The sequence below is a fragment of the Tachysurus fulvidraco genome, chromosome 1 (assembly GCF_022655615.1).
Source record: "Tachysurus fulvidraco isolate hzauxx_2018 chromosome 1, HZAU_PFXX_2.0, whole genome shotgun sequence".
Classification (NCBI taxonomy): Eukaryota; Metazoa; Chordata; class Actinopteri; order Siluriformes; family Bagridae; genus Tachysurus; species Tachysurus fulvidraco.
This window is the reverse complement of record NC_062518.1, coordinates 39,905,183-39,931,681: the sequence shown is the minus strand read 5'-3', so window position 1 is coordinate 39,931,681 and position 26,499 is coordinate 39,905,183. Positions and strand designations below refer to the sequence as shown.

Here is a 26,499-nt window from a genome sequence, read left to right as displayed (position 1 = left end):
CAGCACGTAAACACAGCCGTCTGTAATCGGCAAGCTCGGCCCCGGTCCCGCTCACGCGTCTGTCCACGAATAGAAATGAACACATCAGAGCCATGGTGGAGTTTTTTAAGGCTGTAAAGCAGCAGCAGGCGTAGAGACGATTTACCGTGTCATTGTGTGCGTAGGCCGTTCTTCGAGGGAATGTCGCAGTCCAGCTCTCAGACGGAAATTGGCAGCCTGAACAGCAAAGGAAGTCTGACCAGAGACCCCTTCAGCCCGGTGAGTGTGTGAGTGTGACAGGGGAAAATAGTACAGTGTGTGAGAGTAAAAGGTCATTGTGAATAAAGCTGAGAGAGTTTAAATAGTAAGTCACACCAGCACTGTGATTCACTCCTCGACTCTTAGCTGTTTTTGTTAAAAGTTTTTTTTTATTTTTTTTTTTATTCCACACAGTAGCCATGTCTCGAACCGTACATGCTGTAAAATTCAGCGAGGTTTCCACAAACACACGCCTAAAATCAAGACCGTTTCCATGTAGATTTATAATGTGGGTGCTTGGCTTTTCTAGCACGATCACTGTCAGGATACACAGCTGTCAATCACAGGATTGTAGTAAAGGATGCAAAGTTTTTAGAGAAACAGAAAACAATTGAAGCGCACAGTCTACGATGACGAGTTGGCGGTTTCATGGTGGACGTGTGTATCGCGGAACAGCTCGGTGTGTGTATGTGTAGACTGGCAGCATAAAGAACAGTTCTTGTGTTTCTCCAGCAGGGGGAGCAGCCTCCATCTGACAAGATGAAACACTCACGCAGCCGCAACTTGGACGAGACCACGACCGAGCCGGACGTTACTGTGAGATGCTCAACTACATGGAACACACACACACACACACACACACACACACACACACACACACACACGTTTTCTGGACTTATCTTTCACGTTTCTTCTTTCTCGTTCTTAATAAATCAATAATAATTGACCGTGTGTGTGTGTGTGTCTGGGTGTGTGTCTGGGTGTGTGTGTGGGTGTGTGTGTGTGTGTGTGTAGAAGGCAAATGATCAGGAGCTGTTCTCAGAGGTGGCACCGTCCATTACTGTGTCTGTGGCTGAAAAACCACGTACACCACTGAAGACCAGCAAGACCGAGGGACAAACCATGCCTTCTCCTAGGTCTGGTCACACACACACACACACACACACACACACACACACTCACACACACACGTTGTTTGTTTTTTACTTATTAGTACATTTTACAAGTATTTTCATTTAATTCTGTTATTATAAAGGAACAATCCTGACACACTATTGGCTCCTAAGCTCATAGACACATACACACAAGTAGAACACAAATACATAAGTATACACACATAAGCAGGCCTCAGAGAAATTAGAGATAAAGAAAACTCATGTAATTTCATACATAATTAATGTGTGTGTGTGTGTGTGTGTGTGTGTGTGTGTAGGTTGGACGGGACACACACACCCCGGCAGAAACGCAGCACTCCGATGAAAGAGAGGCAGCTCTCTAAACCACTGAGTGAACGAACCAACAGCTCAGACAGCGAGAGGTCACCTGAGCTAGGACACAGTACACAGGTGTATATATATATACACACACACACATACACACAGCTAACTTCTGATATAAAGCTAACTTCAGTAATCAAGTCTTAAGTAAACACAGACGTGTACAGTGTCAATAAAAAGCTTAGTCATTCTGTAAAGATTGTGTTTGACCAATCACTGATGTTCGGTAACACAAGCTCCGCCCCTTCAGCAGTTCCAGCTTCATAGACAACTCTAAAGCAGGAACTAAACTAAAGTATGGCCTGCTATATCAGCTCGGTCCTGTGAACCCAACACACCTGTGATGAACACGTCCTACACACAGACCTTGTGTGTCACACTGTGTTCCTTTGTGTTGATTCTGTAAATGAGTCGACTCTCAGACGCTAAATAAAGAAATGCTAATGCACTGTTTGTTCTTGTTCTGCAGATTCAACCTAAATTATTTATATTGAGCCAGCTCATATAACCTGTGTGTGTGTGTGTGTGTGTGTTTGTTTAGGTTCTCAGAAAAGCGGTGTATGATCAGTTGAATCAGATATTGTTGTCTGATGCGGCGTTACCTGAGAGCCTCATCCTTGTTAATGGCACCGATTGGCAAGGCCAGGTAGGACTGTGTGTGTGTGTGTGTGTGTGTGTGTGTGTGTGTGTGTGTGTGTGTGTGTATGTGTGTGTATGTGTGTGTGTGTGTGTGTGTGTGTGTGTATGTGTGTGTGTATGTGTGTGTGTATGTGTGTGTGTGTGTGTGTGTGTGTGTGTGTGTGTGTGTGTGTGTGTGTGTGTGATAAGTATGGCACTTTGATCTAATTAAGTGTGTGTGTGTGTGTGTGTATGTGTGTGTGTGCAGTACGTAGTAGAGCAGTTACAGGTTCAGAAGCAGCCAGTTGTGTGTACGTGTTCATCAGCAGAGATTCAGGCCGTTCTCTCTGCCTTGCTGACGCGCATCCAGAAGTTGTGAGTCCTTTATACAAAACTACATACAACTCTGTGTCGGTTTCTTTCCATAGGTATATTTAATATCTCTCTCTCTCTCTCTCTCTCTCTCTCTCCCCCCTCCCCCTCTCCCTCTCCCTCTCTCCCTCCCTCTCTCTCTCTCTCTAGCTGTAACTGTAACTCGTCCATGCCGCGGCCAGTGAAGGTGGCAGTAGTCGGAGCTCAGAGTTATCTGGGTGCCATCCTGCAGTTCTTCGTCAGTCAGTTGGCTAATAAGACGTCTGATTGGCTGAACCACATGCGCTTCCTGGTGGTACCTCTGGGTGAGTGAACGCCGCCGAACACGAAACGCTTTTAATCGGATGTCAACATATTAGTTTCGATTCTCCCTGGATGTCATATCCATTTTATTTGTTCTTATATACACTAACAGTTGGAATGAACGTGATCTTTATTTTTCTTTCCTCCTTCTGTTCAGGTTCCCACCCTGTTGCTAAGCACCTGGGTGCCCTTGACAACCGCTACAGTTCAGTTTTCCTGGATGGAGCATGGAGAGAGTTGTTCAGTCGCCCAGAGCCTCCACAGTCAGGTACACACACACAGCTATACATACACAAACAAAATGTTTTCCAGAGTAAAGCATTTCTAATGTCCCATGATGCTTTGCATGGGTGTGTTCATGTTAGATATAATTATCATGGAAAGTTTGAATAATACACAGGACACGTCAGACATGTAGAACGTTCTTCTATCTTCTCTTTTAATTCTTTTCTTCTGTTCATGTTCAGCATATGAAGCTCAGATGAATGAAATATATGAGTATTGTTTTTATTAGTATGTGTTTTTATCTAATATACTTCTTTCTACCCATTTCTGCTCCAAGTGCTTGTCCATAAGCATCTAAAATGTGCAGGTGTTTATGTTCAACCAGTAAAACTCTGTGTAAGGTTACGAGCAGAGGGATAAACACACGTCTCACACATTTTAGATCAGACTCACAGCCAGAAAATCATTCATTTGTTCAGCCATTTGTTATCTTTAGAATGATTTGCTTTTAGAATGAATACCTTGTTTTTTTTGGGGGGTTTTTTTGCCTACATTTTCTGCATCTTGCTGATTTATTGTTTTGAATTCACCTTTTTTTTCTTTACGAAAAACTTTGCCAGGACACGAAGCCACATTCTAAAATATTATTTAAAATTATTATTATTATTATTATTATTATTATTATTATTGATGACGTGGAACCCGTTATGGAGCTGCAATCAGACGTGTGTGTGTTTGTGTGTGTGTGTGTGTGTGTGTGTGTGTGTGTGTGTGTGTGTGTGTGTGTAGACGTGTTGGACGTAGCAGGTTGTATCGCTCAGTACATCGGCGGAGCATCTCTGACCCACCAGCTCCCCATCGCTGAGGCAATGCTGACCTGCAAACACAGGACGTGAGTAAACCTTCATCACTGCGTCTCTTACCTTATAGAAGAGGAAGAAACATTTATTATACTGTAACGCTGTATAAAACAAAGCAATATGTGAGCGGTCACTACGCTACAGGATCTGGTTGATGTATAAATTGGACGTTGTCAGTGTTGTTTGTTTGGTGTTCTGGAGTGATTTGACTTCTCTGCATCTCCTCTGTGTGTCAGGCGCGAGGAAGATTCTTATCAGAAGTTTATCCCTTTTATTGGCGTAAGTTTATTGGCGTTATCTTTGCTTCAGCTGATATAATGATACTGAGTAATCGACTCGGACAGTGTTACTGACTCCTGAACATGTCTACAGGTTGTGAAAGTGGGGCTGATTGAGCCAGGACAGGCATCTACAGGTTTGTCTTTTTATGGCTTTTTATTATTATTATTATTATTATTATTATTATTATTATTATTATTTGAACAGATCTGTTGCTTACTTGCTGAATACTGACTGCTGAAGGCTTTACAATGAGCTGAAATTGTTGTAAGTTTGTGTTGTTGTGCCTTATGGCTTTCAGGTGATGGTGAAGAGGGCGTGTCTGTGAATCTGGCCGTCCCCTCTACGTCTCCGCCCACTCACGGCTCTCCAGCCAGTCTTAAAGAGACTGCCACGCCCCCTTCCTCACCTTCTATTGGTGCTGTTTTAGCTGTACAGGGGTGAGTGTGTGAGTGTGTGTGCGCACGAGGGTGAGTGTGTGTGCGCACGAGGGTGAGTGTGTGTGCGCACGAGGGTGAGTGTGTGTGTGTTTTGATCCCAGTCTTGGATGGCATGTGTATTTAAATGGGTGAATGTTTCAGGGCTGTTTGAAACACAAGACACATGAGTATGAAACATACCATTGTGGGACATGACGAAGGTTTGGAATAAAAGATATTGGTCTGTTTTTGGTCATAATTAAAATGAATGGTTAAAAAGGAGCTGGATTTGGCTCCAAATAGACTCTCTGTTTTTTAAACAAAAACATGTCAAATGAATCTTTTTCACTTCAAGGATGTAGCACTGAAAAATGTGGGAAAGTAGAAGGGGGTGAATACTTTATGCTGGTAACAGGACATGTGTAAGTTAAGTGGCAACAAGATGGGCATCAGGGCTTTAACCTGTCCATCTCTCTGGTTGTCTCTGTCCCAGGAGCCCAAGCATGTCTCACGGCGTGGACGCTATCGGTCTGCAGGTGGATTACTGGCTGGCGTCTCTGGCTGAGAAGAGGCGTGAGGGCGAGAGGAGGGACACGGCCTGTAAGAACACGCTGAAGAGCGCCTTCAGGTCCCTGCAGGTCAGCCGTCTGCCTGGAGCCAGCATCAGCGAACCCCTCGCCCCCGTCAACACCATGTCCATGACCGTGGTCACCAAAGAGAAGAACAAGAAAGGTGAGAGCTGTGTGTTGGAGCAGGTTCTGTCTAATAGTCAGCTGCAGTGGCTTCCACCAGTTTACTGCATCCCTTCTTTCGTTCTTTCGTTCTTTCTTTCTGCAGTGTCAACCATTTTCCTGGGGAAGAAGCCTAAAGAGAAGGAGGTGGACTCTAAGAGTCAGGTGATTGAAGGCATCAGTCGCCTCATCTGCTCAGCCAAGCAGCAGCAGACCATCCTGAAAGGTACAGCACCCCGACACACACTTCACACATCACACCGTGCTCTGATATCAAACCCCTCGGCTCCATACAGATGTGTACATCGCTCCAGATGTGACTATCCTGCCTCTCACTCTGTGTGAACAAACTCTGCAGTTTCATAGCTAATAAACCACACAGAGAGAATATTCCAGAATAAACACGTTTTCCCCTGATGAACACAAACACTTTTATCTTTACTCCTTATCTTACGTTATTATATTATCTTTGCTTTATCTTTTCTTTATAGCCATTTTTTCTTACTTTATGTTTTTTTTCTGTGTTTGTGTCTCTATCTGTTTATTTATCTGTCTGTTTGTCTGTCTTTGCTTTCTTCTTCTTTTACTTTCTCACATTAATCTCTCTCTCTCTCTCTCTCTCTCTCTCTCTCTCTCTCTCTCTCTCTCTGCTCAGTGTCCATTGACGGTGTTGAATGGAACGACGTGAAGTTCTTCCAGCTGGCGGCTCAGTGGCCGACGCACGTGAAGTACCTCCCAGTCGGACTGTTTGGTTACAGCAAACCGCCCTCCTAGGAACCGCCCACTCATCCTCTAAGCTCCGCCCCTTCACCCAACTGCAGCAGTCACCTCATTGCACACAGCTGTAGCAGGGCTGTAGGAGGGAACCTGCCTAAATGTTCATATCCTTTCAGAAAGGAGGTGTGTGGGCTCGCGTGTGGGACGGACGTGTGGGACGGACGTGTGGGACGGACGTGTGGGAGTGGCTCAGAAGGACTTTATACAGCGCTAGTCACTTTTATTTTTCAGAAAGGTTCTCAAGCACCAGTAGTGTGGGACGAGCACAAACAGGCAGACACCTTCAGTCTACCAAGTAATCATATCCTTGTTACAGAGCATGATGAAACCAGAGACATCAAAAATAACGACCCCCCTCACACGACCTTTGACCTAATGATCGGCCCCCGTGATCAGAGATTTTACCGAACCAGCAAACGGCGTAAACCTCTGATCTGCATGTTTTAAACTCCAACCCCCACAATCCGTTAGCAAAATTAGTGTTATTATACAACTTGTGTACTTGTGCATGTGTCGAGCTGCGCAAGCCGCGCAGCTGCAGTTAGCCACTCGAAGCTCCGCCTTTTTTTCTCCACATCAGTTCAGTAGAGGTTTAGGATTAGCAGTGAAGTGGTTGATGTGTTCATGGACTCTGTGAGTTTTCACTTACTTTGTACATACAGTAGGCTTTTGTGTCTTCGCTTTCAGTTATTATGCTAATTACAAAAAGTGGCCTTTTTAAAACATGTAGCTCAACTGAGGGTTTTATTATTATTATTATTATTCTTTTTATTTTTTTATTTATGAGCCATTTGTCCAAAGACCACACTGGCCAATCCGAATGTAAACTGTCATGTTCAGCTGACCGAATGTAAAAGAGGTCACAGAAAGTCATAATGGTTGTTACGGCAACGACCAGCACTTCATATATTTCGGCAAACGCTACATTCTGAGGGGGAAACGGTGCTCACGTCACATCACAGCATGTCACATCACGTCACATCACATCACATCAGATTTAAAGTTGATGTCCAGCTCGTCTGAAACCGTCCGCCAGCCAGAGTCGCTCTCACGAGCATCGGCTGCAGAACATGCCACTTTTTTAGCCGGGCTGGATCCCCGATGGTTGTTGAAAGCTATGCACTTTCATTACCGCTCTCGAGTATCACACATATTTACTCGTGATGCACAAAGTTAGAGGTTCTCAGACCCCTTTAATCATTGCCAGTGAGCATGCTGTCTCTGTCAGTGTAAATGATTTATTAAAAAGGATATCTTCTCTCCCTCACACACACACACACACACACACCACTGTGATTCTTTATCATGAACGTTCACAATTTGTGGAGAATTTACGGCGCATTACGCAGGGCTAGAATTGAACGAGTGATCGCACGACTTCTCGATGAAATGCTTCCTGTCGCTTTTAATTAATTCTCTTCCACAAATCCCGAAGCCTGATCTACAATCTTTCAGGCAAAATATCTGACCATGAGAGTGGAGAGCTGATTCAATACTGAGTCAATACTCTACATGTTCATTCATTTGCGAGTACAATTGCCATCGTTTCAATGGCGATTGTTTGCCTTTCAAGCTGGGGAAAAAAAAGACGACATCTAAAATCACTACGAGGAGAAGTTGAATGTTTATAGAGTGCACACATGCTAGCTCTAATTAGTGTGTGTGGGCAGAGCTTTGTGTAAGTAGGTAGGAATGAGGGCAGACTCAATAAGAAAAAAAATTAAAATCCCGTTCAGCTCCGTCTGTTTGATCATTATATAAATACTTATTAATCTTAAATAAATACAGCTTGCTCTCAGCTTCAGGGTGCTGCATAGATGTGTGTCGTGATGGTGCACTGGGATCAACTACACTACATAACCTTAAACGCTTTACTTTACTTAAACAACATGCCAGGAAGGCAGGACAGGATTATGCAAAGCCTACAGAACGCGTAGAAGATTTTACTTTGAGCAGGCAGTCAGTCGCACAGCTGACGGACAGAAAAAAATTCTTATGTTGTCCTTTTTTTCTGTGCCACAAGCAGTGCCAAACTCTGCCCACTTTTCTCCCCAATTTAGTCTTGTCGAGTTTTCTCTCTCTAGCCAGCTTTTCCTCCATCGAACAACAAAATAAATAGCAGAGTGTGACGGCTAACACACATTTCCTCTGAGACACGTGAAGCAATGCCAGCACATCCCACCTTTTTAAACTGCTGCTCTTGCTGCATCACATGGCAGTGTAACACACACAGGAAAGAGCTATCTATTCTCTTCCTTCCATCTTGGACCCAAGTTTTTCTCCCCAAGCCTAGGCTGTGCTGATAGAGGACATTTTCTTTAATCGTAGGTTATTATAAAAACGTCTAGCGAGCTTAAGAATTCAGTATCAGCCCAAATCACACCGTATAACGCAGGCTTTCTGAGGAAGTGAACTTCCTGAACTTATCTTCTTAAACACTGTCCTGAGTGAGAACTACACCGTTTCACATCCTTCTTGAGCTCCTGCTTTGTTTTTCACTGCACTGGCTTAAACTAAATCCAGACCTTCAATGTGATAAACCCCAGTTTTGCTCTTTTTTGGAGACGGAACTATTAAAGGATCCTGGAAGCACAGCCCAGGAAATAAAATCGACCTTGGTTTCTTTAGATAAATTCCCAAACGAAATAAAATGTTGTGTGATAAGGATAAGTTTCACAATCAGTGAAATCTCAAGTTAAAATATCTTGGATCTACTCTACATCAGATATAATTTCTATGTAATAATAAACCAAATCTGAGGAAATGAAACCTAATTTAATTGAACCTTGTTTAGCAATAACAAGGTAATTGTTTCGTTTCTTTGGCTGATCGTTTTTTCTTGTTTCTACAATTGAACGCTTTAAAAAAGAGGCAACAATAATCAGCCAATAGAACACAGACAATTTATAGCTTAAGAAAAGTGCAATGTGTCTAGAGATATGTTTAATTATCTCAGATTCGGTTTATCAGAATAACATGTCCATCCAATACGCTTGTTGGAAAATAATCGGCTTTTCACAAAACCGATCGCTTGCATTTTCCTTCTAAGGAACAATGACTATTCGTTTACTTTAAGCTCCACCGGTTCTCTGTCCTGCCATGATCAAGAATCACACGGTGTAATGACACGACTGCTTTCAGGGCAAAAACCTAACAGCCGTCATTTTCAGTGTTACACATGAAGAGCTAAGAAGCGCCTGCTGAGCTGCTACACGGTCGTCGTTACCTGAAGCTTCGTTTAAAAGCATGATGGTCTACTTTGTCTAGGACGTGTGTGAGGTGTGCGTGTTGGTGTTAGCGATCAAAGTTTTAGTGTGTGAAATGTTCTGAGTGGTGAGTCGTGTGTGTGCGGGTGTGTGTAAACTTTTAACCCGACTCCCACGTCACGACACACACTTCACACGACACTCATGGATGACGCTGGAGGAATTTTGACTAGCATTTAAATGCAAAAAGTAAAATTTCCATACTATGAAACTCTGCGTTTATGCTAGGCTAAGAAGCATAAAAGACGACGTGAAAATGGTGTACAGTTGCTCGATGGAGGACTTTTCTGTCACTTCAGTCTGATTCCGAGTCAAAATGTGTTGTAAATGTATTATTAGAGAAGTGTGTTACAGTTCATTCGGGTCAGTAATTTCTAAATGAATGTTAAGCAATAGTGTTTTCTATCGTTTCTTTTTGTTTGGAATAGTTCATAATTTACAAGTGCTTTATATTAAGGTTCCTGTAACTGACATTATTTATAGAATTACTTTAAACAGTATTTTTAAACAGGGCTGATTTAACTCAGTGGCTATTGGGTTAGTGATCAGAAGGTTGTGAGTTCAAGTCCCAGCTTCTTCTTCTTTTTTTTTTTAATAGATGAAATGTAAGTCGCTCTGGATAGAGATGTCAGCCAAATGTCATAGAAATAAATGTAAATCATCTTATGCATCTTGTAGTTTTATTTTTAGATTTCGAGTCATTTAAATCAAGTCATTCACAGGGGTCCACAGAAACTGAACCTATTAATAAACAGCTTTGAAATCAGCTATAATAAATCCTAAAAAATGTTGGCATATTACTGTGGGATAAGAGACGTAAAGCACATTTGAGGTCGGCAGATATAAAAAAAAAAAATCAGATTTAGGTGGAAAAATTATGAGGAACAGTAATTTAAATGTAATTGAAATTAAATTAAATTAATTGTAAATTAAAATGTAATTGTGTCTCTTTTTTTTTAATATTTAAATACAAATAATTCAAGATTGGAAACTCCTGCTTTACATGGACTGGAGAGCTGAGACACACTGGAGCTTCTCTTCTTAACATATACTTGATTTTAAGCAGCTAAACTGTGAGGAGAACAAAAAAACCTCTGATTGCACCTTTAATGACAACTGATGCAAGTAAATAAAGTTAGTTAACAGAACCTTAATACTGAGTCATCAATGATTCATTACACAACACTAGTCACCATCTTCCATTGATAATATGGCAAGGATCATATAGGATATAAAACCTACCCAACGATTATGCGGCATATCCAAAAAAAAAAATCCAAAATAGGCCGCATGTTAAATGACTTTGTGTCTGGATGATTCAGCTGTGGCTCTGGATTCAATGCTTTATTGTCTGATCAGATCACTAATAATTCGGTCTTTCTAGCTGCTGTCATCCTTTTAGGCTCAATTTGGCTTGTAATGAAACAGCCCAGGTGGTGAAGCAGAGTGTGTTTTGTATTGAACGTGATTGTACTTCACGCTGATTGTTTCACAAATCGTATGCCGTAATTCTTTGTGCAAAATCCTTTAACGGTGAAGATGTTTAATAACAACTTTCCAGATGCACACATCCCTTTTTTTTTAAGTGGATATATATGTGGAATATTTGATGCTGTTACTGTAAGTGCAAAGGGAACACACAGAATGTGAAATGCTGCTGCTTGCAAAAACAAAAAGTGTAATCTGTTATATTTCTATCAGTGTTTTTGATGTACTGTAATTGTCAAGTACGAACACTTTTACCTGATGTTGCCTGTCTGAAAAGCGCAGCAGCATTTCAACACATACATTTCATTCCGTTTCATTTCCAGCAACCGCTCCATCATGTTGATGTCGTCTCTCTGTCGAAGTTTCGTGCTCTGATATTGTCTTGTTCTCTCTCTCTCTCTATCTATCTCTCTCACTCTCTCCCTCTCTCATTCTCTCTCTCTCATTCTCTCTCTATCTCTCTCACTCATTCTCTCTGTCTCTCTCTCACACTCTCGTTCTCTATCTCTCTCACTCACTCTCTCTCCCTCGCACTCTCTCTCTCTCTCTCTCTCTCTCTCTCTCTCTCTCTCTCTCTCTCTCTCTCTCTCTCTCTCTCTCTCTCTCTCTCTCTCTCTCTCTCTCTCTCTCTCTCTGTTGTTCAGTCTTTTATGATGCCTGACTGTATCAAACCCTGATCCAGTCATCGTATCTGTGTTTGTTGTTGACGTGAAAGTTTTGTTGTCTGAATCACATGAACAATAGATTTGCAAGTAGACTCACTGCAAACAAACCATTTAAGGACTTGGTTGTGTTTTTTTTTCTTTCCACTTCAGCCCAAGAGCCTGATATTTTACTAAAGTGATTAGCAGAAAAAGTGACCTAGAGCTGCGTATCTCAGCCACTGATCATGAAAACTACTTGTCTGCTTTAGTAAATAAGGCCCTGGATGCCTAAGCCTGATGTTGAGAGTATATTGTTCTTAAACTCCACAAACGTCGGTGTGTTTCTGGTCTTTGGCTCGCACTAAACCCTGTGGAACAGCAAGGCAGTAGATTAGCACTTTGCAGTAGAAGCTGAGTTTGTGGATAAAGAGTATTTTTTTTGCACGTCTTAGTTTGTTTTAGCAATCCTCAGCCACTTGCCTATACAATATCAACAGTGCTTGTACATATATTGAGAAGTGCTTGTAATATGAACCTGAGTTCTTTTATTGTTATTTTTTTTATTCAACATGTTTTTGTAGTACTGCCTTTTCATGATTTCAGTTGTCGATGGGGTAATGTGTGGGAAAAATTGAAAGTGTTCATTTTTTTAAATAAACACACCTTATTTGTACTTTGCCTTCAGGTTTTTGTTGCTGTGTGTATCTTTCAGTGTGTGTGGGTGTGGGTGTGGGTGTGTGTGTGATGGGAGAGAGAGAGAGTGAGCGAGAGAGGGAATGATTGTCAAGATGATAAAGAACAAATTCTGGATTTTTCTGAATTTCACCAGTCAAACTGCAATGTTTTGAAGAACTTACACAGCTACTTACACATTTCTAAATATTCTAATATCATTTCTACAATCAAAACATTTTATACTTTAATAATTAAAGAAATTGTTAGTGTTAGGACATCACTGTCACAAAAAAAAACAGGTGTGCTATTATTGGAAAACAATCTTTAAATAAATCTAAATAATAAAATGAAATAATCTTGAAAATAAACTTTGTGACGTATCTCTTGGCATCAGGATGCATCACACCTCACCATCATTGATTATTTTCCTATAACAGAATGCATGCACATTCTCATTCCTTCACTAATGGGAGAATAGGGGATTGTAAACATCCAAACAACAATCCCCAATTCTCCCATAATTCACAGCCAGTTTCCCCTGACACCACCAAGCAAGTAATCTTACTTGCTTGGTGGTGTCAGGGGAAACTGGCTGTGAATTAAAATAGCAAACTAAAAAGGTACAAATGATTGATTCATTTTTGAATACGTTTCATGATTTCTCCATGTTTCACATACCTCGGAACAATAAGATAAAAGTCAAAGCTTTCTATTAAACCCTACTTAATCTATTCACATTCACACAAACACCTGATCATCACACCCACGTGTGTTTCTTCACTAAACTGTTGCTGCAAACTATTTACAACAATCTTTTGGGTTTGTGGTGGCTCTTTGTTTTGGATTGGAAGGTCAGGGTTTCAAGTCTCAGAGTTGCCTCTGTTGGGTAATTAAGCAAAGTATTTTAACACTCCCTGCCTCAGGGGCGCTGTATCATAGCTGCCCTTGGGTTCTGATTCCAACCTCCTTATTTGGGATATGTGAAGAAAAGAATTCCACTGTGCTGCTATGTGGTGATAATAAAGGCTTCAACACCCCAATTTCATTCCTTCATTATGATTGACGAAGACATGTTGAGCATGTTTTGGAGCGTAACAAAACAGCGAACCCTGACACCTTTGGGATGAACTGGAACTCGAACCGCGTCCCAGGCCTTTCTGTCTTACACCGCTGTCCGACGTGTCTCTGAATGGACATGATCTGGGAGATGATATCTGGAAGGTGATATTCAACAAGCATGTGGGTGTGATGTTCAGGTGTGGTGTGTCGTATCTCAGTGGTTAAGGTGCTGGACTACAGATCGTCATTAGGTCACGCATTTGAATTGAATCCCAGGGCCACCGAACTGCCATTTATGGGCCCCTGAGCAAAACCCTTAATTGATCAGCTGTATAAATGAGATAAATGTAAGATGGATAAAGGTGTCTGAAAAATAAAAATGTGTCCACATACTACTATTGTAAATATATTTTATTCTATATACTAATATACATATCTATTATGTGAGGAAGTGTGCTAATAATAAATAGATTATAAGCTATTATAACTGTGAGGACAATTGTTTAGCAAAAATCACTTAGTTTTGTCAGTAAGATTAACAGACAATAGCATTAGCTTTAGCAGTGGTTTGATAAAGAGGATGGGGGCGCGCGGTGACGTCACGCCGCGTTGGCTTGTGGGAGCCGCTTGGCACCAACAGCCATTTTCAGTTTGCGGCTGTCAGTCAGTGGGAAGCTTTTTACCTTCCGTGGGCTTTTTATTCGTGTAAAACGCCACTGAGGATGGACGAAAGGGATGTGTTTTTAAGTCAGGGATGAAAATAGTCAATAGAAGGAAGTGTGTTGGGTCCATAAACCGTTATAACTCCTGAGGTCTGTAGGATGCTCGGGGTTTTTTTTATTTGTTTATCTGAAACGGATTTTTTTTTGCGACATATTTAAAGAAAATAATAACAAATAAACAGAGACTGTTAGGTTTTAATCACATCCTACAGGAAATCCCTCTACCTGGTGTGAAAAAAAGGTAAATATATGAATAAAGTGCTGCTAACTCGCTTAGCTGTGGTGTTTGTTAGCTGAAGCGTCTGATTTAAATGATGTTGTTTAGCTTTCAGGCTAAAAACATTAGCTAGCATGAAAGACTGTCGACCTTTTTGTTGATGTTATAATACGTATATATACTTTAATATGTGAAACAGGATGATGTTTAAAGGTTAACTGGTGATTTTGGGATGATATCTTGACAGTTATATAAATATTTATATATCTATATATATCTATATCTATATATATATATATATATATATATATATATATATATATATATATATATATATAGATAGATAGATAGATATCAGAATATAAATGAATCAGCACTGATGCTGTATGGGTCTGTGTTTTGTTTCTGACTTTGTCCTGATGCTCCACGGTCACCTTCATTGATCCTATTAGGCATTAATAACCTTTCCGTCTGATTTCCCTCTTTGTGTGTGTCATCTCATGTTGTATAAGTGTTAAATCCAGGTAAGAGTGTGATGTAAGGTATAAAATGTGCGTTTGTTTGATTGCGGTTCAGCATCTTGGTGCATTGCAGGGTGGGGATGGAGGCATTAAGGCAGAAGGGAGACATCTAGCGGCTGGACAGAGAAATACAGCTCTGAACGGATGTTTATTTTCCTTGCAAATTCTGCTTACTCAGGATCTTGGTGGTGGTTTGGTCATTTGCCTCACAGCTCAGAGCTGATCGTGTCAACACAGAGGTGTCAGTGGTGACGGATACACTGAGCGTGTTTTCTAGTCTGTGCGCACGGACGTTGTCACGGAAATGCAGTAATCACTCAGGGAGGAGACTGATGATGATGATGATGTAACAAAACCCCTAACGATTTCCTGACATCCAGTGTTTTTGTTTCAGTCTTCAGGATTTAACATTCCTGCTCCCACATCCTTCATGCTTTAAAACTCCTGATGTGAACAGGCTCTGAATTTAATTATGGTTTATTACAGAGTCCAACCTGAGATTCATTTTGAAAGAGATGTTCCCCAGAGGACATGCAATCTGATTGTCAGAGCAGGGAAATTTGCTAAGAGCTTCACCGGATGTAATTTAATAATCATCATCATCATCATCATCAAAAAAAAAAAAAAAGATCAGGTTATTTGAAAAGTGCTTAAAGCGCATGTCTTTTCTGTTTTGCAGTTAAGCTGTGTTTAGGAGGTATAGATTTCCATCATTGTCCTCTCGCTTCCTGTTGTCCTTCCAGCAACTGTGTGTGATTGTGAGCGGAGAGTTATCAGGCCATGTCCACTATGGTGTACCCGAGGGAGGAGGCTCTGGAGCGGCTGAGTCAGGATGAGATTGTGCTGAACACAAAGGCGGTAATGCAGGGACTGGAGACGCTGCGGGGTGAACACGCTCAGCTCCTCAACTCCCTGATGGACTGCACTCCACCTCCTGCAGCACAGGAGAAATCTGGTCTGCTCCGCAAGAGCCTGGAGGCCATTGAGCTGGGGCTGGGGGAGGCACAGGTAACTCCACTGAGCATTTAGCCACCACTCTCTCTCTCGCTCTCTCTCTCTCTCTCTCTCTCTCTCTCTCTCTCTCTCTCTCTTCTTTCTTTCTTTCTAGCTCCAGCACTCTCCTTTTCTTTGTCTCTTCGCTCTCACTCACTATCTCTCACTTCCTTTTTGTATCTCTCTCTGTCTTTGTTTATTTCTGTCTGTTATTCTCTACCTTTCTCTGTCTTTCTCTCTGTTTCCTCTCCTCTCCACTTCACGTCTTACTCGGTTAGTTTGACAGGAGAGATATTCCATAGTTTATCATGACTTGAATGGTCTTAGCTCAGTCATGCTCACAGCGGGAGGAGGAACACAGTCTCATTGGACGCTGGATAGAATTGTCTTAATTTGATTTGCGTGTTCTGCTTCTTGAACAAACAGCTCAACTAAAAATAATTCAGCATGCAGCAGCTGCTAGCTTTTTCTCACATGCTTAACAGCCAGTAGTTTTCTAAAGTGATGCTCGATATACTGTGGTGACGCGGTATTGAGGTACCAGAGCTTGTTCTCTGCAGGTGATCATCGCACTGTCTGGTCACTTGAGCGCCGTGGAGTCGGAGAAGCAGAAGCTGCGGGCTCAGGTGCGCCGTCTGTGTCAGGAGAATCAGTGGCTGCGGGATGAGCTGGCCAGCACACAGCACAAGCTGCAGAAGAGCGAGCAGAATGTGGCCCAGCTCGAGGAGGAGAAGAAGCACCTTGAGTTCATGAACCAGATTCGCAAGTTTGACGACGATGCCACACCCTCAGAGGAGAAACCAGGGGACAAAGAAAAGGACAATTTGGACGACCTGTTCCCCAATGAAGATGATCATGGTCCAGGTGAGAGGGAGTGGAACAGAAAAATCCTAATTAAACACGGAAGATAAATCGTGTTACTGATTTTTTTTTTTTTGGTGTTTGGTCTGTTTCAGCCCAGCGCAGCGGTGAGGTGGCAGCACAGCAGGGAGGATATGAGATCCCAGCTCGTCTCAGGACGCTGCACAACCTGGTGATCCAGTACGCCTCTCAGGGTAGGTACGAGGTGGCCGTGCCGCTCTGCAAGCAAGCTCTGGAGGACCTGGAGAAGACCTCAGGCCACGATCACCCCGATGTTGCCACCATGCTCAACATCCTGGCTCTCGTCTACAGGTCAGGAGAGCGTGTGTAATGCTGCATGTTGTCAACACGTCATGAACACTAAAGAATAACAGGCTTTGCTCTGTACAGGGATCAGAATAAGTACAAAGAGGCAGCCCATCTCCTGAACGACGCACTGGCAATCCGTGAGAAGACTCTTGGGAAGGATCACCCCGCCGTGGCTGCAACCCTCAACAACCTGGCCGTGCTGTATGGCAAGAGGGGCAAATACAAGGAAGCTGAACCCCTGTGCAAGAGGGCGCTGGAGATCAGGGAAAAGGTGAGGCATCACACAGTATGACACATCAGATCAGTTCTTTTCTCCGTTTCATTTAGGGCAGGTCACAGTCCAAATCAGTCATATAGACCAGTGGTCCCCAACCCCCGGGCCGGGACCAGTACCGGTCCGTGGACCAAATAGTATCTGGATTAAAGTCATTTTTTTTGCCACCACAGCACTTAAATCCCTATTGCCATTTCCGACATGCTATCTGTGTGAAGTGGGGTTTTCTGCAGTGATGGCAACCAAAACAAAACAACAGAATAAACTGGACATAAGCAACACACTTCAGGTGTCATTGTCTCCCATTACAACAAAGAAACAAGCTCAGGGTTCTCATTGATTTAGCGTTGTAGTGAGTTAAAAAGGCATGATTAAATACAATTAAATTAAAATTATGAATTTTAATTTAATTGTATAGCCCCCACCCCCCCACCCCCAGCGGGCCGCGGTAAAATGATCAAACATTGACCGGTCCACGGTGAAAAAATTGATTACCGATGCAGACCACATCGACCACATACAGTGCCCTGAAACGGACTGGCATCCCATTCACTGTTTATATTAGACCCTAACGAGCACGGAGTGCTTACTGAGGATGAAAGCAATGCAGTTGTAGGGTGAAGGATTTAGACAGTGTACTCAGACCTGTCCTTGTTTTTTTTTTTTTTTTTTTTGTGTTTCTAAATGTTGACAGGTTTTGGGGAAGTACCACCCCGATGTGGCTAAGCAGCTGAATAACCTGGCGCTGCTGTGTCAGAACCAGGGAAAGTACGAGGAAGTGGTGTACTACTACAGCCGTGCGCTGGAAATCTACGAGAGTAAGCTGGGGGCCGACGACCCCAATGTGGCCAAGACCAAAAACAACCTGGTGAGACTACAGGATGATTCTAGCCCAATTTTAACGCTTTAAACTACTCTAGGCTTCTTTTAGAGTTTATTAAACGATTCTGTGTTTATAATATGAAAAAAAAAAAGGAAAACCTGAAATGTTTTGTGCTCTTTGCATTGTCAGGCCACATGCTACTTGAAACAGGGCAAGTTTAAGGACGCCGAGGCTCTGTACAAGGAGATCCTGACCCGCGCTCACGAGAAGCAGTTCGGACTTGTGAACAGTGAGCGAACCCGGCTCTTCCTTCTCCAGTCACTATAATCTGTAGGGAGTCGTTTCTCAGGGGGATTGTGGACCTAATCCTGTGCACTTTAATGCACTAATGAGCTTAAACATCGAGAAACATTTCAGCCAATTAGAGCTCAATGTTTTGACACAGTTAGCCACACAGACACGGTGATCAGAGCAACACGACAGCACAAAGAACTAAAGATAAGGTGTATAATTCATTGTCTCTGTTATTTTGTGCTTCTGTAGGTGACAACAAGCCCATATGGATGCATGCAGAAGAGAGAGAGGAGAGTAAGGTACAGAGCCCAGAACATCTAGCACTCCTAACCACTGCTCATGCCACAGAAACTAACAGCGTAAACCTCAGGCTTCAGCGCCATGCCGTTTAACCCCAGCACCGATCTGTAGTCCCATACGATCCGAATACATTTAGATGGCCCGGAATCAGCTCTGTCGAGAATTTGGCGTTAATGACGATGACGTACATGACTCTCTTATCCGTCACCTTTACACACCTGTTTGTTGTTTTCTGTAATAAACCATTTCTCATCATTAGTAATCGTTTTCTGTGGGTTTTTTGATTCATGTCATCGTTACACCCCAGTAGAAACACAGTCTTAGGTATATCGGTTTCAATCAACAGTCCAATATCATTCTTTGTAAAATAAACTTAATATATAGAAAACCTATGAAGTTATACTTGTAGTAGCAACTTGTAGTAAATACTGTGCCAAGGTTATTATAAATTGTGTCACAATGTGATATTCTGAGCAAAAAAAAAAAAAGAATTAGTAATAATAAGTAATTGGTTCTAAAATAAACAGACTTTTTTTGTTGGATGTAACAGGGCAAGATGATGGACTCCAATCCTTACAGCGAGTACGGCAGCTGGTACAAGGCCTGTAAAGTGGACAGGTGAGAGATCATGCACAAGTCTATGAGCCTTTTTACACCCGGTCACTTCGTGTGTTTTCTCTGATCCGATAGCTATCTGATTTGTTAAAACTGTCCCATTTACATCAGGCCACATAAATGCGTCTCGGCGAATCGGATATCGATCCGATCTTTCTACTCCCGCCCAATATGCTAATATATTTGACCTCATTTCTGGGGTAATTGAAATGGAACACGCTTTGGTGTATGCAGTTTTCAGAACGCAATCAAAAAGGAGACGGAAAAAGCGGTTACGACTGTTATGCTACAAAAAACAGCATTTACTGTTTGCTGCATTTTCGCTGGCGGCAGCAGCGCGTTTTAAGCCCCAACGAGACACCTGAGTGAAAGATCACCTGCGAGTGACGTAATTCCGTTTAGGAGGAGTATAGCGCTGACGTATGTGGCTTGAACAACCACATGCATTTACACCTGTCCAGTTTCATCTGAAATGCGTCCCAGACCACCTCCTGAAGGGGCTTGAGCGATCGGATTTATATCCGTCACCAAACCGTTTCGGAGGGCATTTAGACCCGGTCTTTTTACCATCGGATAGTTATCGGATCACAGAAAACGCATGAAGTGACCAGGTGTAAAAAGCCTCCTGTTCACAGGATAACACACATGCTATGTGCTGATGAATCTTCTCTCTGTGCTGCCTGCAGTCCCACAGTCACTAACACGCTGAGGAGCCTGGGGGCGCTGTATCGCAGACAGGGCAAGCTGGAGGCCGCAGACACTCTAGAGGAGTGCGCTACAAAGAACCGAAAACAGGTACCCAAGGGCGTAAGTCTGATTTTGACATTGCTGGGGACAGAAACGAAATTGGTCTGCAGAGCTGCACTGTACAAAAGTACAAACTTTTGTGATGTCAGTAAGAATCCAGATCTGTGGCAGTAGAAAGAAAATAACACAAGGAATTATATATATATACACACACATATACACACATGTATATATGTATGAAATTGGTAACTAGCCACATGATAAAAACAGACAGCTCAGTGTCTACTGTACTGTTGCTTGTTATATGAACAAACCAAATACATGTCTCCGTCTGTCATTACCAGAAATAAACCGCTGACATTTCTGTTTCACATCAGTTTTGTCCAGTTTATTCTGGTGGACAAGACACACACACACGCACATACTAATTGGTCTCACTGTGGTCATGGTTGTTCTGAGTCATGGTTTAAACAGGCCTCTCATTTCAGCTGCCATTCCTCTAAGGATATTATCCACTTCAGCAGTAGATCTAAAAGTGTTTCAGGAGTGAAACGTTGCTAGCTGGACTTTTAGATTGTCCCTGTTTAGTTCACACTGAACATCTAGATCCGGTTGACTGAACCTGTCCGTAAGCTGAACATCAACACGGTGTAGATTATTAAAGACGTCTGTTCTGTAATGCACCACCGGTGACAGGACAGTGTTCTGGCTCGTCCCACCAGCACATCGCTTTACTGGCTGTCTTTGGTGGGGAATCTGAACAGACTCAATCCCAAGGGAGTCGACCACTGCAGCTGCTTTATTAAAAACCTCCTGAAAACTTTCCTCATTACCTTTGGCTTGTAAAGTGGACTTTCTCTACACTCTGTTGCACTTCACACTCCAAGTCCTCCGTCATTTCTTATGCCAGATAAAGTCCAAGCACAGTTTTACTCTTTCAGACCTCTCTCACAGTTTATTTGCCCTCACAAACGTGTTACATCCATTTGATGCCATAAATCACTCTCGTACTGAGACAGCACTTTTCCTCACACTGTCCACCTGGTTGGACACAGTAGTCTGAGCGAGGTTCATACATATATTCAAAATGGTCTTGAATTTTCCAGACTGTTGGCTTAATGTGTCCCAGATCATGGACCTACTGCAAGGCATCACGTATCACAGGACTGATTAGGCAGGCAGACTAGTGCCCCTTTTCCACCGAGGCAGTTCTAGTGCTGGTTCGGAGCCTAATTTAGAACCAGTTCTTTATTTTTCGACAGCCAAAGCACCGGCTCTGAAGCAGGAAAAGTTGTTCGTAAGTAGCACCAAAACGTTGCTGGTCTACACTTAAGGATTCGCCGCGCTTAGATGCCATTGTAGGTTCGCAAAGCCATGAGCATTAACAGTAAAGCAACATCCGCCATCGTTGATGTGTTTGCTGCTGCTGCGCTAACGTTGCTGTATAACCTTGTATACGGTGACGTAACACTCGGCTACATGACGGCTCTCTAGCCCATGGAAAAGCAAACCGGTTCTTAGAAGGATCGCCAGTGGAACCAACTTTGAACCAGCACCCGGTTCTGATTCTGATGGAAAAGGGAACTTGTGTGATCAGGTTAAGACCTTGTGACATACAATGCACACACAAAGCCAATAGCTGCTGTCTCTTTAGCTCTGCTTGTGCTCCTGAATGTCTTCCTGACACATTAGCAGCACCATCAAATGTTTGGCCTCTTAAACCAGACGTGGGCACTGACATGGGCACTGAGAAGACATGGGCACTGATGCATGCCTTATGAACACTGAAAACATTCATGACTTAGATTTTAAAGAGACTATTTTAAAGAACGCGGTTGTGAAAAATGTTTTAATCTCATTTAAACGATTCTCGGAGAAATAACCGTTAAATAAAACAAGTAATAAGTAAAAAACACAAGACACAGACAGACATCAGTGGTTATATAGAAATAGAAATAGAAATGAATCGTTTGGGCGAATTGTCCCTACACTAATCGACTCCCTTGCAGGTACCAGGTTCTTGTGAATGGGATCTACTTTTCTTATTATACACATTAAAGCATTGTAGCAATATACTAAAATCTATGTTGTAGGGCATAGATGCCATCAACCAGAGTAAGGTGGTGGAGCTGCTGAAGGACGGCACCCCAGCTGGAGATAAGCGGCACAGCAGAGAGGGGCTGAACGGCTCTGGAGGTCCTCGTGACTCTGAAGGAGACGAGGCCGAGTGGAGCGGGGTGTGCACACACGCATCATCTTTCTATTCTCTCTATTCTGCCAGCTTAACCAAACAACAGACGCAGAAAGTCAGACAGTCATCTCAGGGAAAACGAACAAAAAAACCCCCGAGAAATCGGCCCAAATATACTGCAAATGTTAGAGCAGCGTAAACTGTATCCATCATTTCCTCCTCACATCATCTATATGCTTGTGTTCTCTGTATTGTTATAGTTAGCACCGTTGTGTTGTTTTATCGATCGTCGTCGTAAGGCCGTGTAACAAGACGACATTTTTCCGAGCAACGGCTTTCGTGTAAAATATTCTGAAAGCAGCCATGTCTTTAGTTGTTTATATACACCTCACTTAAAGATCATGTCATCATCAGTTTTGTGGTTTTATTCTCAGTTCAGTTTTCATATTTATTCATATAGAGCTTATAACGAAGGACGTCGGCTCAAAGCAGCTTTACAGAACATAAGAAATATGATACTAATAGAAAATGTAATATCGTACACTACTTTTATTGTGCACCTGAATGTCACCTGGTGAGACTTCAGAGAGAGTTGTTCATATTAGGTTTGCCTTTCTGCCCCCTGCAGGACGGGAGCGGCTCTCTGAGGCGCAGCGGCTCCTTCGGGAAGATCCGAGAAGCTCTGAGACGCAGCAGCGAGATGCTGGTGAAGAAACTCCAGGGCAGTGGCCCACAGCAACCACGTAACCCGGGGTGAGGAAGAACGAGCCAGAGATTAAACTGTCCACTCACAACCATTTGATTATTAGTTCGGACTAAAAGGTGTGTGTTTGTGTTGTGTGTTTAAGGTTGAAAAGAGCAAGCTCTTTGAACTTCCTCAACAAGAGCGTAGAGGAGACCTCACAGGTGAGCTTGTGTGTATACACACACACACACACACACACAATTCATCACTGTTTCGCAAACCTATGTTTATTTTTATTTTTTTAGGTTGTAAACAGCGGACTGTCAGAATGTCGAGGGCTGAGCACCAGCAACGTGGACCTTTCGAGACGAAGCTCCCTGATTGGTTAGAGAGTGCGGTCGGGGTGTTAAAGGGGGCGGAGCGAAACAGATATTCCGTTTGTCTTTCCGTTTGTCTTTACTTTATGTATTTGTTTTTTTTCCAGCGTGTTTTGTTTTGTTTAGTCACTATTTTGACAGCTACCGAACAGCTGGGTCTGCTTTGCTTTGTGAAGCTGCACTGATCAGAAGCAGACTATTAGCACACAGCAGGTAGACAGTAGGGATAGAGTTTCAGTTCAATGCGCAGTGCAGACTGGCTCGAGGCTTTCAGTCCACAGCCAGCCTGTTTTTTTTTTTTTTTTGTTTTGTTTTTTTGTTTTCCCTGAACATCCCCACACTGTTAACGCAATACAGCATGCCGCTTTCTACACTGGATGTGCTTCTGCATCCGAGACACTTTACTCACATCTCAGTGACGCAGCATGCAAAGTACAACAAAGTCATCCACCGTATAAGGGATCCTGATGTGTGTAACCACAAGCGTTAACTTTAATTAGCTGTCATCAGAATGTCATGTACTCCAGGCTGCTGACGTGACTCCAAACTCACATTCGATCTTGAGCGGTACGAATGATCGACGAGTCGTGTTTTTTTTTTTTGTTTTATTATTATTATTATTATTATTATTATTATTATTATTATTTATGTGAACAGACAGCAGTGTATCCCAGTAGTCGAGGGATAACTTTACGTTTTGTGTTTTTTTTTTTTTCCTCCTCTTCTGTATATACAGGATTAACTTATTGAAATCGTCGTGTCCTTCCTCGTATATGCCGTTAATTTTTTTTCTTATATACATAGTAGGAATTTAGAGAATCTGTGAAGAACTAATCCCACTACACAGAAGTGAACACTGGGCTTTGTTGCATGTGAACAGAAGGACTGAAGATTTAATGCTGAAACGGGACCAGAGTCATTGTGTTTTTTTGCTGAATCTTTTGTTGTTTTCTGTTTAATTTCTTGCGACCGTTTAATGTACAGAATGAATGTCACTTTAGATGAAAATGAAGTTTGTATAGAAATGTGTGTGTGTGTCTGGATCTGCGGAACAGAAAAGCGCCCAGCACCGTCGGGAATACGAGTTTGTTATTAATGGAATTTATTTGCGCCGAACACTAAGAAAACGCCGATTAGAACAATTCTCCTGAACGGCAATTATTTATGAGCCAAAACAGAGGAATGTTCCACCGCTGGCTTTATGTACTGTATTGTTGTGTTGTGTTTGTCAGGTACACAGCAGTATGATTTTCCCTGCTGTGTCACCTGACGCTTGGATGAGACTGAACGGTTTTGTAGTAAGTAGGGGATGGGAAAAATGTAGTTGTTAAAGGTGCAGTGTGTAATTTTTCCTTTGTTTTTTTTTTTTTGTGTGACTACTGAATTCATACATATTTAGATGTGATGGAAGACGGTGGCTTTAGTGGATAGCACTTTTGCCTCACACCAATAGTTTGCCCCCGAGCTTGCATTTGGGGTTCCTTCAGGGGTAACTCTGGTTTCCGCCCCTGTTGTAGGTATCAGCTGTAGTGTGTGAGCGGGTGCGTGATTGTGCCCTACAATGGGTTAGCACCCTGTCCTTGTGCCCTGGGGTATGTTCCAGGTTCCCTGTGCCCCTGTGCAGGATAAGCGCTACAGAAAACGGACAGATGGATGAAAGAATACGATACAAGTCGTCGATCCTTCAGCTTACCTTCGCCTCGTACATAGAAGGGATCACACGGTGTACATAGTGTGACGCTGCAGCACTGTAGAATCCTCAAATCCGAACCTAACGCAAAGTTAAATGAATGTACTAGAGTTTAAAAAGGTATGGTTTCTATAGTAACAACTTATTCACACGGACCTGTGACCTGTATATCAGGCGTAATATAACCTACATAATCTAAAGCTCGTAATAAAAACGCTGTTTAATGAAGAACAACACGGCGACTGTCGGACACGGTGTAGCTTTACGCGAGATGATGTTTGTTTAACGTTTCTAAAAGGAGTCTCCTGTCTAAATAAATAAAAAGCTTCAGGACTGAAGAACAGCATCTTGGTTTCTCGGTAACACAGTTAGCTTTGTTTGATGATGATGTTGTTATTTCACCTCACAGCCAGCAGAGGGCAATAAAACAAAATTACTAACTGCTCCTTTAAATACACGTCCATCTGTTGGAAAAGACCAGAAGGTCGGTGAAGCCGTTTAACACGAATGTAGGAAACAGAACAGAAAGACGTCGCCCTGTGATAGAAACATTTCCTTCACCGTGTCTTGCATCATCACACATGGATTCTGGATAGTTAGGCAACTGTAGGCGTGTCAATCGGCAGATCAGGAAACTAGCGTAGTGCTTAAGAGTGCGTTAACGCCGCTAAAAGCTTTAACCTCGCCATAACCCTCGATTGTATTATGTGCCTGAGATTTAGGATTTCTCTCGGTTAGTGATATATCTCTCTTTCTCTCTCTCCCTCTTTTTCTCTCGTTCTCTGTCGGCTGTGTTAATACAGACTAAACTGTGCAACAAGGCTGCGTCCTTTTGCCCTAATAAACACTACCGTGAATCCTTCAGGATATGTGAAGTAGGATAAAAACGACTGTTTTACTCAATATGGAAATCACAAATCTAAGCAAAGTGCAAATTAGCATTCTGTTTTTTTTTTTAATCCACATTAAACAGTCTTTCTGCATCGTCCAATATTAACCTGTTCATTTCTTCAGACTTGCACAGTACTAGTCCTTTTAGCTTTATTCTTTAATTCATTAAAACACAAGTAATCTCTTAATTCTAGCGAAATCCACTAGGGTTTACTAATCAGCTGAGCTCATGTAGTGCAGTCTGTGAGGATTATGAATCACTGTGCAGCTCCAGTCCCTAGATTTACAGGTCATCAGAATCTAATCTTAATCTCTGTAACAGTTCTAAACCAGCGATCGAACGCGCGGCCGTGTTGTTCAGCGCAGGTGTGTCACGGGTTCTCCCATGTCATAGGTACAGGAGGGTTGTGTACGCTTACTTCCCTTATCACACTCATCTTATCACACTCATCTCAACGTGTTGCTTTTCCGACGCTGTACAATGTGATCCTGCAGGTTTACTGGGCTTGGGCTTGGGTTTAGGGGGGTGAACCTGCTGATCTGATGTAAAACCTTCAAAAGAAATAAAACCTCACTTTTCAAACCAATTTGATGTTTCTGATTTTTTATTTTTTTTTGGAATAATCACACAGTTCCTGATCCTGACGTCTGAAGCTCCGGATCGTCTTTAACTCAACATGACGGAGGTTTATTACACTCCACACTCTGTGCTCTTGTAGCTCTCGTAAGCGACATCCCCTTAACCTCACCGTCGCATCA

At 42.4% G+C, this 26,499-nt stretch overlaps 2 protein-coding genes across 8 annotated transcripts in view; both read left to right on the top strand.

The window, feature by feature from the left end:
- LOC113662983 (phosphofurin acidic cluster sorting protein 1) overlaps nucleotides 1–10,592 on the top strand; it is a 51,545-nt gene extending 40,953 nt beyond the window's left edge. The window contains exons 10-24 of one of the 4 annotated variants that reach the window (XM_047810708.1): nucleotides 165–258; nucleotides 754–834; nucleotides 1,036–1,154; nucleotides 1,451–1,583; nucleotides 2,056–2,160; nucleotides 2,401–2,507; nucleotides 2,655–2,809; nucleotides 2,965–3,075; nucleotides 3,822–3,924; nucleotides 4,129–4,171; nucleotides 4,265–4,307; nucleotides 4,473–4,611; nucleotides 5,084–5,322; nucleotides 5,428–5,547; nucleotides 5,977–10,592. In XM_047810708.1, coding sequence (XP_047666664.1) covers nucleotides 165–258; nucleotides 754–834; nucleotides 1,036–1,154; nucleotides 1,451–1,583; nucleotides 2,056–2,160; nucleotides 2,401–2,507; nucleotides 2,655–2,809; nucleotides 2,965–3,075; nucleotides 3,822–3,924; nucleotides 4,129–4,171; nucleotides 4,265–4,307; nucleotides 4,473–4,611; nucleotides 5,084–5,322; nucleotides 5,428–5,547; nucleotides 5,977–6,095 — 1,711 coding nt within the window. In that variant the 3' untranslated portion in view covers nucleotides 6,096–10,592. Of the gene's footprint in view, nucleotides 1–164; nucleotides 259–750; nucleotides 835–1,032; nucleotides 1,155–1,450; nucleotides 1,584–2,055; nucleotides 2,161–2,400; nucleotides 2,508–2,654; nucleotides 2,810–2,964; nucleotides 3,076–3,821; nucleotides 3,925–4,128; nucleotides 4,172–4,264; nucleotides 4,308–4,472; nucleotides 4,612–5,083; nucleotides 5,323–5,427; nucleotides 5,548–5,976 lie in introns of all 4 variants that reach the window. The other 3 variants (XM_027178191.2, XM_027178190.2, XM_027178189.2) reach the window with 3 other exon arrangements.
- A 3,248-nt stretch (nucleotides 10,593–13,840) lies between these two features.
- LOC113662985 (kinesin light chain 2) lies at nucleotides 13,841–26,327 on the top strand. Of its 4 annotated transcripts, none has more exons than XM_027178195.2 (14): nucleotides 13,841–14,190; nucleotides 15,432–15,698; nucleotides 16,244–16,547; nucleotides 16,640–16,856; nucleotides 16,935–17,124; nucleotides 17,822–17,995; nucleotides 18,140–18,239; nucleotides 18,494–18,543; nucleotides 19,095–19,162; nucleotides 19,846–19,966; nucleotides 22,000–22,143; nucleotides 22,726–22,850; nucleotides 22,946–23,003; nucleotides 23,088–26,327. In XM_027178195.2, exons 2-14 carry the CDS (start codon nucleotides 15,471–15,473, stop codon nucleotides 23,169–23,171), a joined length of 1,863 nt encoding a protein of 620 aa, XP_027033996.1. In that variant the 5' UTR covers nucleotides 13,841–14,190; nucleotides 15,432–15,470; the 3' UTR covers nucleotides 23,172–26,327. The 4 variants fall into 4 exon arrangements, with proteins under 4 accessions (XP_027033996.1, XP_027033995.1, XP_027033997.1 ...); XM_027178194.2 differs by having other exon boundaries at nucleotides 13,841–14,193; nucleotides 15,370–15,698; XM_027178196.2 differs by having other exon boundaries at nucleotides 13,842–14,193; nucleotides 15,434–15,698; nucleotides 19,846–19,954.
- Nucleotides 26,328–26,499: the final 172 nt, after the last annotated feature.

What these genes read in the sequence shown, in the direction of transcription:
- LOC113662985 (XM_027178195.2), top strand. Translation starts at nt 15,471, where the DNA reads ATGTCCACTATGGTGTACCCGAGGGAGGAGGCTCTGGAGCGGCTGAGT. An exon ending in GCAGTTCGGACTTGTGAACA is followed by an intron (nt 18,240 to 18,493) that starts GTGAGCGAACCC and finishes GTGCTTCTGTAG; the next exon opens with GTGACAACAAGCCCATATGG. An exon ending in ACGAGGCCGAGTGGAGCGGG is followed by an intron (nt 22,144 to 22,725) that starts GTGTGCACACAC and finishes TGCCCCCTGCAG; the next exon opens with GACGGGAGCGGCTCTCTGAG.